The 12973-nt window shown below is 40.7% G+C and overlaps 1 protein-coding gene across 1 annotated transcript; it reads left to right on the top strand.

Annotated features, from left to right (window-relative positions):
• Positions 1 to 459: 459 nt before the first annotated feature.
• Positions 460 to 8281, top strand: LOC123135264 (disease resistance protein Pik-2-like). The gene is made up of 2 exons (XM_044554321.1): positions 460 to 1445; positions 6184 to 8281. Exons 1-2 carry the CDS (start codon positions 460 to 462, stop codon positions 8144 to 8146), a joined length of 2949 nt encoding a protein of 982 aa, XP_044410256.1. The 3' UTR covers positions 8147 to 8281.
• The last annotated feature ends 4692 nt before the right edge of the window (positions 8282 to 12973 follow it).

The raw sequence follows: 12973 nt of genomic DNA, 5'->3' as shown, positions 1-12973 counted from the left end.
GGCAAGGGGATTCGGACCCACGCAAATCCATCCAAACGCATCGGCGCCGGCGGATGGAATTTGTCAAATGCGCCGCGGGTGGTGAGGGCCATAGATCTGCCGATTTAGGCGCCGCCATCGGCGGGAGAAGACTTACTCCTCTAACCGGTTTTAGGGGATCGGCTAGAGATGCCATCAGCTATAAAACAAACAAAAAACATCCTATTTTACTTACTTGATGGGTCCCCGTATTTTACCGCTTCCGAGATTTTACTACTGGACAACTGGTATGGTACTTTTACTTTTTTTCTATGTGAGCTAGGTACTGTTATTACTTACTAGACCTCTTGACAGTTCGCTTCCAAGGTTATAAAGGCAAGTTCAGCCGGAGTGAGAGAAGCATCGCCATTTGCGCTCTTCCACGGCAACCAACCAAGCCAACCAACCAACCAACCAAGTTGTCCACGCGCTCCGTTGAGAATGGAGAGAGCGGCAGTGTCCATCGCGGGCAAGGTCGGGCAGCTGCTAGTGGACGAGCTCCAGGACATCCGCGGTGTCGGCGCCAAGGTCGTCCACCTGCGGGACGAGCTGGCGACCATGAACGCCGCCCTCCGCATCATCTCTGAGGCGGAGCAGGACTCCGTCGACCACATTGTCCGCGAGTGGGAGAAGCAGGTGCACGACCTCGCCTGCGATGCCGAAGACTGCACCGACACCTACCTTCTCCGCCTCGTCCGCCCCACCCCAAACCCGCCAAACAACGTCACCGGCAATCAGCTCATCTTCTCCTGGACCGGATACCTGCTTGCCCGCGCCAAGCGCATTGCCAAGTATCCATATGAGAAGCTTGTGCTGCAGCGCACACTCGCTGCTGACATCAAGGACCTCCTGGCCCGTGCCACCATCGTCAGCGAACGCCGCATTCGCTACGGTATTGACCGGACAGCGCTACCGAGAGCTGCCTGCTTCGCCCCTGTCTCGGCGGCGGCTGCATCTGCGAGTGCCCTCCGTCCTACCGACGACCCTGATCAGTTTGTCGGCATCACAGATACGGCAAATGCCTTGGCCGACAAAATCAAGGCGATCAAGTCGCCGGTCAAGATCAGGGTGCCAGTCAATGATGACGATGATGATGACGCCGACGAGACCATGGCTGCGGTCCATGATCAGGATGACAAGATCAAGGCGCCGGTCCATGAGGGTCTAGAGGTGTTCTCCATTGTGGGGTTTGGAGGGCTGGGGAAAACCACCTTGGCCATGGACCTTTGTCGGCAGCTTGACGCGGACTTCCCGTTCCAGGCGTTGGTATCTGTGTCTCAAAATTTCAATGCCGCCAAAGACATGGAGAGACTGCTGGTACAAGTGCTCCAGCAGATTCTCAGGGAGAAACCAAGTGATGAGGAAACCAACCTGACGAGAGTTGAAGAGCTGTCCGAAAAGATCAGGGAACTCCTAAATCAGAAGAGGTATGCTATCGTCTGGAAATATTAATTGAACTCTGCTCAACATCATCTTTATTGTAAATATAGTAAATGCTAGTTATGAAGAGTACTGGAAGAATTCATATACGCATCTATTAAGCCTCTATCATTCATAATATATTTCTTTTAATTATTCTAAGATACTCCCTCCGTCTCATAATATAAGAATATCTTTTTTAAGCTAAAACAGTTTGAAAAATGTTCTTATATTATTGGATGGAGGGAGTGCCTCAGTACAATGGTATGTAAAAATATTATCTAGCGCTTACTTTATGAAATTACCATTTTACATAAGTTTTAAATAGCAAGCTATGCCATTTAGCGGCAACTCGGCTAGAAGTTATGAAAAGCTATGACGGAGCTATAGCAAAGTTAATCCCCATTTAGATGTTTTACTTAATGCATCAAATATAATATAACAGATATACTTAACATACACATGTTCGGGCATAAAAAACAAGGTACTGATCATGTATTCCAATTCAATGACCAAGTTTTGCATCAATGCAATTTATTTTTTAGGGGTATCAATGCAATATATATGAAACGAGAAGGAATTATAAGGTAAAATTGTGGACCACTGCAACATGATTCCGGAAAGCCCATAATTTTTTTGGCCCAACAACAACTTAACAGAGCTAAACGACTCCTAATATAGTGCTATAGTGGGTAATAGCAACCTATTAGCGTCAAAAGTGCATAACTTAGCGGGAGAGTCCCCCAAAAGCTATAGTGGTGCTATAGCGGAGTTATTTAATAGTTTGAATTTTATAAAAAAGGAGCATACACTCAAATTATATGTCATTTATACTCAAATGAAATATTGCATAAAACTCACTTTGGGCTATGTAGTAATTATAAATGAATTATATTAAAACTAATAAAGAGGTATACACTACTACATGTCGATATAGCACTCACGGATCAAAACATGTCATCACTAACACACTTTGCGGTCACCAATGTCTCTGTGTCAGTGATAACTTCGTTATCACAGACGAGCTAGCTGGCCGGTAAGTGATGACTATGCATCACAGATTGTCGGTTGGTGCGTGTTACCTTTTTTAGGGCTGAACTCATTTATGTTTGGTTACCAGACATGCAATTGAAATTAACAAAAAGTATAAACACAATACACATGCACACATCATTCATTTTGCACCAGCACTTTGTTTTTCCATAACACACAAGCATATAATTGTGTGTGTGTGTGTGTGTGTGCGTGTGGTGGTGGTGGGGGGGGGGGGGGGTCAAAGCCAACATGTACGCTTAACACACTTTATAACCAACATATGTAGCATACTTTTAAAACCTAGAAGGATAAGTCTATTGTGACATGGTCATACTATGTCTTCATCCCGACTAGTGTACCTGTCCTGTGCATTCTCATTTTGTCTCAAGTACATCTTCGTATAGGTCTTTTGTGATGTGCGCAAACTATGGACATTAGAGGAGGTGCTTAGTGGAGGAACTGAGACTTTGTCCTTTGTGCAGTGCCCCTAAATTATAATTGTTTCCAAAACAAATTCAAAGCAAGTTATAATTTACAATAATAACGTGTGAGTATGATAGAACTAAAGAAAACTAGCTTAGAATATTATTCCTTCTAGGACATATTGTCGGCGATTACATCTAGCTTACCATAATTACTTCTAAGAAGTTGATTAAAAGAATCCAGAGGGCAGCAATCCTGAAGATGAACCAATAAGTCTTGAAGGCAGACATATTACTCATGAATAGAAGATTAATCAGCTGGAGTAGCAAGTGCTTGCTCCTGAAATTTCCTCTTTTCTCTTATTTTTTTTGTGTAGCGCAACTTGAATGTAATGTCATCACCGGCCACATTGGAATTTCCACTATAAAAAACACTCTTTCTGCAGAAAGTGCCATGTGAAGCGGACCAAAATGTCACAATGGCGATGAGACACAGTACAGTGTCCCCTTCAATATCCATGTTGACAATAAGGAAAAACTTGTGTATGGTTGGACTTGCACTTTGAAATATGAATTTCAAATTCAAAAAGTACAATCACCTAAATAAAGCAAGCCTTTTGGAGAGCATCAAAGATGGTGGACCAAAACTGTGAAGTGTCAACAATATTTTCCTGTTTTTATGACATATTTTATTTAGACCTTTTTTAAAGGATGTCAAGAGCTTACAAGGCACTTGGCCACCCCGACCCAGTTCATCTCACGAGTCGCAAAAAGGCACGTCCTCTTCACAAGCTCTTGAACAAATATGACATGTTTGTCTGGACCAGGGATCGCAATAAGCCCTCGAAGATCTTAAACAACTGTTGACAACCTCACTAGTTCTGGTCGCACCCGCAGACAATGAGCCAGTTCTCATGTACATCGCTGCTGCCACCAAACACGTGGTCAACGTCGAGCGGGTTGATGAGTGAAGAATTCAGCAGATCCAGTGGCCAGTCTACTACAACATGGTTCCCATCAACGTCAAGTACATTGCCATGTCCACGTAAAAAAAATACATTGCCATGTACTCCCTTCGTTTCAAAATAGATGACCCAATTTTGTACTAAAGTTAGTACAAAGTGGATGGCGGGCTGCTTCGGCCGGTGTGGGTGGACCAAGTGGATGGCGGGCTGGACCAGGACTTGTGTTGGTGTGACTGCATAGGAAAAACAAGAATGAACCAAACCAAACGGGAACCGGTAGGCTAGGTAGCAGCGTAATGAGTTGCTCGTTAAAATTGATGAGCCAAAAAACTATGTAGCACGTTAACCTCACGAGCGCTAGTTAACATACATTAAGACATTTTGCTTCAGCTAAAAGGTGTTGCGTCCTGCAGGACAAGAGTGCACCTGTCATTTTTATGCAGGACAAGAGTGCACCTGCTATTTGTTGCCTCCTATGGGTTGTGTTAGATCGATTAGATTGAATAGATGAGTTGAGGCGTCACCAAATGCTATCAGTTAAGATAAGAATATATGTTGTGATGTACTAATGGCCTTAACGAGCTACTTGCAAGTTAGATTGTTCATTAGGCTCGTTAAGTTTAATAAGCTAAAACCAATGACTGGTCATGTTCATTAAGAATATCGAAAGCTGAAACTTGTTGATGAATTGGGCTATCAACTACTCCCTCCGTCCGAAAATACTTGTCATCAAAATGGACAAAAAGGAATGTATCTAGAACTAAAATACATCTAGATACATCCCCTTTTATTCATTTTGATGACAAGTATTTCCGGACGGAGGGAGTACTCATTAAAATTGCAAGCTGCGAACTTTTGGCTCACATTATGGCCAAAAAATATCATATACGAGCACACAAAGTAGGCACTATTTTATGGGTAGACTTGTCAGATCATTAAAAACTTGAAAGGTGTAAACGTGATAGCAGTTTGATTAAATGGAGTAAACTTGACGATTTTTTAAAATAGGGCTAAAACATATCCGCTGAAAATAAGTAAAAATGGAATTATTTCTATTGATAAATATTGTAAACTCAGGAAAAGATTATCTAAGTTCTCCATCCGTCTGAAAATAAGTGTCTCAATTTTAATACAACTTTGTACTAAAGTTAGTGGAAAGTTGAGACACTTGTTTCTGGGACGGAGGGAGTAGTTGATTTCGGTTAGTTCTATTTATCTCACCATGCACACATATGCCACCACACCAACAAATGCCACGTTATCAAAGGTCCATCTCAACATGCTTGGAAAATGATTTTTTATTATTAGTTGATCGTCACTATTGTATTTATCTCAAGATTCACACATCTCACTTGACCACACGTGACACCTCATGAAAGGTCCATCACAACATACATGGATTTTTTTCTTCATTCTATTATATTAATTATATTCATAAATGATTTTAAGATATATAATAAAAAATATGCATTTTTAGTTGTAGTTCATATATTATTAAGTCAAATATCCATGTATCATAAACAAAATTTTATTGAAATATATTGCAGCAGACTCCTGCGGTAACGCCAGGGTATCATCTAGTTCTATCTTCAGCATATGCGTACCCATGCTAGCGGTTATTACCAAATACATAGACACGGTCTTTTTTATAGTAATTTACTATATGTGATAAATCGCCAATGCAGGGGTTTTCTAATTTGTGTTGTTACATAGTATCTTTCAATTGCTTGTTGCAAAAATGTGAATTAAAAATCAGTACATGACAACCACAGTGCTATTATCTAGTATCTTTCAATTACACATAGACACTGTTACGTATTTGTTTGTTGCATACTTCGTGCATTGCTTAACGTACAAGTAGAATGGAGAGAAAGCACAAAAAGGATGAAAAATGTTTGAAAAGTTTCTGCCGCAAATTTTTGTGTTCTTTCTTTGTGGACATCCTATCTTAATAAGAAAGGTTCCTCGTACACTATTTTTAGCACGTCTCTACATTACTATTTCATTGAAAGCTAAACCTTTCTTTTATAAAATGACCCACTGTACTTAACCCGCAAAAAAAGGGCGCACACTACTTGAACTAAGAGCCACTGCTCTTGGTTTCCTCATCATTGAAGAAAAATATAACATCTGCGTGTTCTATTGCAACACATGGACAATATATGATCTTAGCTGCCATTTTACTTTTAACAAAAGGAACTAAACTCCTTAGTTTGCTGTAAATGTTGTTTGTATTTTGGTTGAACCAATAATTTACAATTCTATTTTTGCATGCGTAGAAAAAAAAATTCTAACTCCAAGCATGTATATCTCCAATTAACCAGGTGTCTCATTGTGGTCGATGATGTATGGAGCGTACCAGCCTGGGAAGCTATCCGCAACATATTGCCAAGAAAGAATTGCGGCAGCAAAATCATTGTGACAACTCGAATAAATACGGTGGCCAAGGCTGCAAGTTTCTCAGAGGACTTTGTCCATCATATGGAGCCCCTGAAAGCAAAAGCCTCTGAGAAACTGTTTGTCAAAAAAGTGTTTGGCTCCACAGAGAATGGTACATGCCCGCCTGAATTTAAAGAAACCATGGACACTATTTTGAAAAAATGTGGTGGGTTGCCATTGGCCATCATTAGCATTGCCAGCCTTCTGCCAAGCTATAGGTCAGCTGAGAGCATAGAGATGTGGCAAAGAGTTTCTAGATCAATTGGATCTCAGATGGAGATCCACCCTACCCTCCAGGCGATGAGGCAGTTGATTACACTCAGCTATGACTACCTCCCTCACCATCTTAAGGCTTGCATGATGTATCTGAGCATTTTCCCGGAGGATTATGTGGTTACCAAGGATAGGCTCCTACACAGATGGATTGCAGAAGGTTTGGTCACTGAGAAGCGGGGGTTGACTTTGTTGGAGGTTGCAGAAGAATATTTGAATGAGCTGATAAGTAGGAACATGATTCAACTAGGCAAGTGTGTGTCCACTGGAAAATCATTCTATTCTAGGGAAGTGAAGGTTGTGGGGTGCCGGGTGCATGACATGATCCTTGAGGTCATGGTGTCCAAATCCGAGGAGTCTAACTTTGTTAGCTTGGTAGGGCGGCAATACAGAGGAATGGCACATGGAAATGGCAAGGTTCGACGCCTCTCCATCCATGATAATGACAATGATGAGCAGCATGATGCAAGGCATCGCATTGAGGCGATGAAGCTACAGCATGTCCGGTCACTGACCACATTTCCGTTCCATGGCCTTGAGAAGCTACTGGATCGTCTAGGCGAGTTCAAATTGTTGAGGGTACTTGACCTGGAAGATTGCAAAGCCCTGCGAAACAAGCACATGATATATGTCTGCAGACTGTATCTTCTTAGGTTCTTGAGCTTGAGGGGAACAACAGTCTCTAAGATGCCTCACAAACTTGGTAATCTAGAGCACTTACAGACTCTTGATGTAAAAGACACATACATGAATAGGGGGCAGGGGATGCCGCGAAGTGTGACAAAGCTAAGCAAACTAGAGAGCCTAATGTCCGATGGGTGGCTTTTGCCACGAGGGCTAAGGAACATGAAGATGCTGCGCGAGGTGGATACGGGAATACTTTGTGGCCGTGACGTTTCATCGGTTGCCCGGGAGATCGGTGAGCTACCACAGTTGCAGGTGCTAAGTATGCTAATTGCTGACTCCGCCGATGGTGGGTGTTATCCTGAGCTTGCCTCCTCCTTGAGCAAGACAAGCGCTCTCCGATCGCTCAATCTGAGTTGCGGAGGTGCTGAGGGAGATGAGTGCAGTTTGGAGTTTCTCCATGACGTCTCACCGCCGCCGCCACTCCTTCATACCCTTGTTTTGTGTGGAAGCATTAGCCAACTGCCCGACTGGATGTCATCACTAGCACACCTCACAAATTTGGAAATTGGATATACAGAACTTACTGGTGACAAATTGTTTCGAGTCCTGTGTAAGTTGACCAATCTGCAGAGAATCCGACTGGTGGAAATTGAGTGCAAATACGGAAAATTGGTTGCACGCCCTAAACACGACTTCCCAGTGCTGAGGTTTCTGGAGGTGGTCGAATGTCCTATCATGCTCACATTCCAGAAAGGATCAATGAAAATGCTCGAGACACTAGTATTGGACTTTGGTGACGAGAGGCTGAGGACTGTCGGTCTTCAGAACTTGGAGAACCTTAAAGAGGTCAAGCTCAATGCTAAGAAAAGCATCCCGTCAATGAAATGTGCAGTGAAGCAACTCAAGAGACACCCCAAGTCCAATCAGATGAGAGTAATGGCCGACTAGAGCTGAGGTGCGCATCTTGGAGAACTGTTGCTCCTCCTGTATGTTTTCTATGGCCTTAATTAGTGTGCTCTTCCTTTTAACTGCACGTGTGTGTGTTTCCTAGCTAATTTCTGCTCAGGCTGGATCGAGCAGCATTTCGTTATTCTATTGATTTTCATGTGTGTGAAGTGGACTGTGCACACAAAACAGCCTATAATAAATATGAGTATTTCGCACGATTTATGTATTGCCTCTCACTGCTGACAAATCAAGTACATTAGCTAGTTTCTTCGGATATTCGGTATCATTGCAACGTTATTGCCATCCTCTGGTCCTTGGCATCTGATCGAGCAGGTACCACCATCGGGGCAGTCTGCTGCTGGGTAGGGCTTGAGAACACCGTGCCGTCCGTGACGCAGGTGATGGGCAACTCGTAAGCGCCATCCCGCAGGAGCAATCCCCGCACCTCCTCCGAGACCCCGTCTTGGAGGTCATCGCTGATATCCACGGCCGCCTCGCTTTCCTCTTCCTCCACGGCCACCACCATAAGGCGGAAAGGGAGGCGACCCTTCTTTCTCTAGTCTTGCTCGCCTCCTCGTCCTCCCCTCATGCGGTCAATCCAGTGTGTGATGATTTGCCTTTGATCGCTGTTTAGTTCACGATTGCGATACGGAATTCTTCACTAAAGTACCTATATGAACTGATGTTCTTTTTGCCCATCTGTTGCTCAGTGATACATTCTAGTTTCTCGTTAATTTATACTACTAAATGATAAACTGCACAGCTCTGTAGCATGCGCATCTGAATGCACTCCAGCAAGTTACAATTCCTTTCTACAATCTGAATGCACTCCAGCAGTTTCCCTTCTGAATTCCAGTGTTATGTACTGTCGATCATAGAGCCGCAATGTCCCTTCTAAATTCCAGTGTTATGTACTGTTGAGTCGTAGAGTCGAGATTTCCCTTCGTTCCAATGCTATGTACTGTCGAGTCGTAGAGCTGCATGGATTGGGCGATATGTACTGTTTTTTCGGTTCAAGGGGGCAATTGTTGACATTGGTCGTGCTTTTTTACCTTCAAAAGACAGATGGCACCCACCAGATCGATTAGTGCCATCTCCACATTTCTATCATTACATTGATTCATTTACCTTAACTAGCTGCATTTGGACATGCATGGGACATAGTTATCTTTCTATTTTTTTTGCGAATACAACATAGTTATCTTTCTAAAGATCTGTATTCTGAATCCCCCATCTCATTTCCTTTTTTTTGTAAATGTAAATTGATTAGGCCTGATGAGTATCAAATGCCATGAGAATTTCAAGAATTGCATGAGGAAAGTGAAGAAGACTGGGAAGGTCGGCTTTCTCCAAGAAATGCCCATATGAATTGGCTATGGCGACGATGACTCAGGGGATGGACATGGCCATCATGCCCATATGAATCTTGGAATTCTTTTGGTGTTTCTCTGACTAAATAGATACTTAGCTACCTATAAATGATTTTTGGAAAAAAATAAAGAGTAAACTATACGGCAACTGCAGTTCAAATTTGATCCGTTTCCATCTGAATCGGCGGAAATTTGTCTTTTTCACCAGAGGTGGAAAAAAACTTTTGACACCGAACCATTTGGTCAATTGTGCATTAAATATGTCCTAGTATTTTAGAAAATTGATTTGGTACAATTTTGCAACAAATATATTACAGGTCCTTCACAAAAAACTCATTTTGGGCACTCGAAAAATGGAAAATGAATTTTTCGTCCAAAGAAAATGAAAACTTCCTTAGGCAACATTGTGTGCCATTGCAAGATGCACCCTTGTGCACAATATGGGATGATTTGAACAAACTATGTCATGAATGTGGGCATAAGATTGATCATTTGACTTGAAAGCCATGCATCTTCACACTTGATAACTCGTTTCTCATAACACTTTTTAAAAATAATCGCCGTATTACAAGTTTATAATTTTTGCTAGTAACATGGCCACATATAATGACACAATGCGAAGGTTTTCCAATTTGTTTATTTTTTTTTAATTTTTTATGCCCGTTTCAAAATGCGGTCAAAACGGCGGGAATGACCGTTCCTAGCTAGTGGTCGAATCTTGGAAAGCTTTTTATGTTTCTCTAATTAAATAGATACTTATGTACCTAGAAATGATTTTTGGAAAAAATAAAGAGCAAACTATACTACAGCTGCAGTTCAAATTTGACCCGTTTCCAGCTGAATCGGCCGAAAATTGTCTTTTTCACCAGAGGTGGATAAAAACTTTTGACACCAAACCATTTGGTCAATTGTGCATTAAATATGTCCTAGTATTTTAGAAGATTGATTTGGTACAATTTTGCAACAAATATATTATAGGTCCTTCACAAAAAAATTCATTTTGGGCACTTGAAAAATGGAAAATGATTTTTTCGTCCAAAGAAAATGAAAACTTCATTAGGCAACATTGTTTGCCATTCAAAGATGCACCCTTGTGCACAATATGAGATCATTTGAACAAACTATGTCATGAATGTGGGCATAAGATTGAGCATTTGGGTTAAAAGGCATGCATCTACACACTTGATAGCTCGTTTCTGAGAACACTTTTTTAAAATAATCGCCGTATTACAAGTTTATAATTTTTGATGGTAACTTGGTCACATATAATGACGCAATGTGAAGGTTTTCCAATTTTTTGATTTTTGTTGAATTTTTTATGCCCGTTTCAAAATGCGGTCAAAACGACGGAATGACCGTTCCTAGCTAGTTGTTGAATCTTGTATTTTTTTTGTGTTTCTATGATTAATAGATACTTATGTACCTAGAAATGATTTTTGGAAAAAATAAAGAGAAAACTATAAGGCTGTTGCAGTTCAAATTTGATCCGTTTCTAGCTGAATCGGCAGAAATTTGTCTTTTTCACCAGTGGTGGATAAAAACTTTTAACACCTAAACATTTGGTCAATTGTGCATTAGATATGTCCTAGTATTTTAGAAATTTAATTTGGTTCAATTTTGCAACAAATATATTATAGGTCCTTCACAAAAAAAAAACTCATCTTGGGCACTCGAAAAATGGAAAATGAATTTTTCGTCCAAAGAAAATGAAAACTTCCTTAGGAAACATTGTGTGCCATTCCAAGATGCACCCTTGTGCACAATATGAGATGATTTGAACAAACTATGTCATGAATGTGGGCATAAGATTGATCATTCGGCTTGAAAACATTGCATCTTCACACTTGATAGCTCGTTTCTGAGAACTCTTTTTTAAAATAATTGCCGTATTACAAGTTTATAATTTTTCCTGGTAACTTGGCCACATATAATGACACAATGCGAAGGTTTTCCAATTTTTTGATTTTTTTGAATATTTTATGCCCGTTTCAAAATGCGGCCAAAATGGCGGGAATAACCGTTCCTACCTACTGGTTGAATCTTGGATTTTTTTGGTGTTTCTATGATGAAATACATACTTATGTACCTAGAAATGATTTTTGGAAAAAATAAAGAGAAAACTATAAGGCTGTTGCAGTTCAAATTTGATCCGTTTCTAGCTGAATCGGCAGAAATTTGTCTTTTTCACCAGTGGTGGATAAAAACTTTTAACACCTAAACATTTGGTCAATTGTGCATTAGATATGTCCTAGTATTTTAGAAATTTAATTTGGTTCAATTTTGCAACAAATATATTATAGGTCCTTCACAAAAAAAACTCATTTTGGGCACTCGAAAAATGGAAAATGAATTTTTCGTCCAAAGAAAATGAAAACTTCCTTAGGAAACATTGTGTGCCATTCCAAGATGCACCCTTCTACACAATATGAAATGATTTGAACAAACTATGTCATGAATGTTGGCATAAGATTGATCATTTGGCTTGAAAGCCATGCATCTTCACACTTGATAGCTCGTTTCTGAGAACACTTTTTTAAAATAATTGTCGTATTACAAGTTTATAATTTTTGTTGGTAACTTGGCCACATATAATGACACAATGCGAAGGTTTTCAATTTTTTTGATTTTTCTTGAATTTTTTATGCCCGTTTCAAAATGGGTCAAAATGGCGGATTAACCGTTCCTAGCTAGTGGTTGAATCTTGAATTTTTTTGGTGTTTATCTGATTAAATAGATACTTATGTACCTAGAAATGATTTTTGGAAAAAATAAAGAGAAAACTATAAGGCAGCTGCAGTTCAAATTTGACCCGCTTCCAACTGAATCGACGGAAATTTGTCTTTTTCACGAGAGGTGGATCAAAACTTTTTAAACCCAACCATTTGGTCAATTGTGCATTAAATATGTCCTAGTATTTTAGAAAATTGATTTGGTACAATTTTGCAACAAATATATTATAGGTCCTTCACAAAAAAAACTTATTTTGGGCACTCAAAAAATGGAAAATTGATTTTTCGTGCAAAGGAAATAAAAACTCCATTTGTCAATATTGTTTGCAAATCCAAGATGTAAACTCGTGCAAAATATGATATCATTTGAACAAATATTTGATAGGACTTTCACAAAAAAACTCATTTTGAGCACTGAAAAATGGAATGAAATTTTTTATCTTGAATCGATCATGACCAATTTATATGGTCATAAGGTCATCAAACGGTTTGCTGCGTTCTGATTGGACCATGAGCATATCACGCGGATGAAGCATCAACCACCATCGTATGCTTCCAGATCCAACGGCCCAAACCCACCCGAGCCAAAACCCTAGGTCTGTCCTCATGGACATTTTCCACCCACCCACCCACCCCCCCCGCATCCATTCTTTCTTTCTCTCCCTCCCCCCTTAGATCCTCTCCCCTCTTCCCCGATGTAGACCCCCCTCGTCCCCCTCGTCTCCGCC

The sequence above is a fragment of the Triticum aestivum genome, chromosome 6B, assembly GCF_018294505.1.
Source record: "Triticum aestivum cultivar Chinese Spring chromosome 6B, IWGSC CS RefSeq v2.1, whole genome shotgun sequence".
Classification (NCBI taxonomy): domain Eukaryota; kingdom Viridiplantae; phylum Streptophyta; class Magnoliopsida; order Poales; family Poaceae; genus Triticum; species Triticum aestivum.
This window is presented reverse-complemented; position numbering and strand designations above follow the sequence as displayed.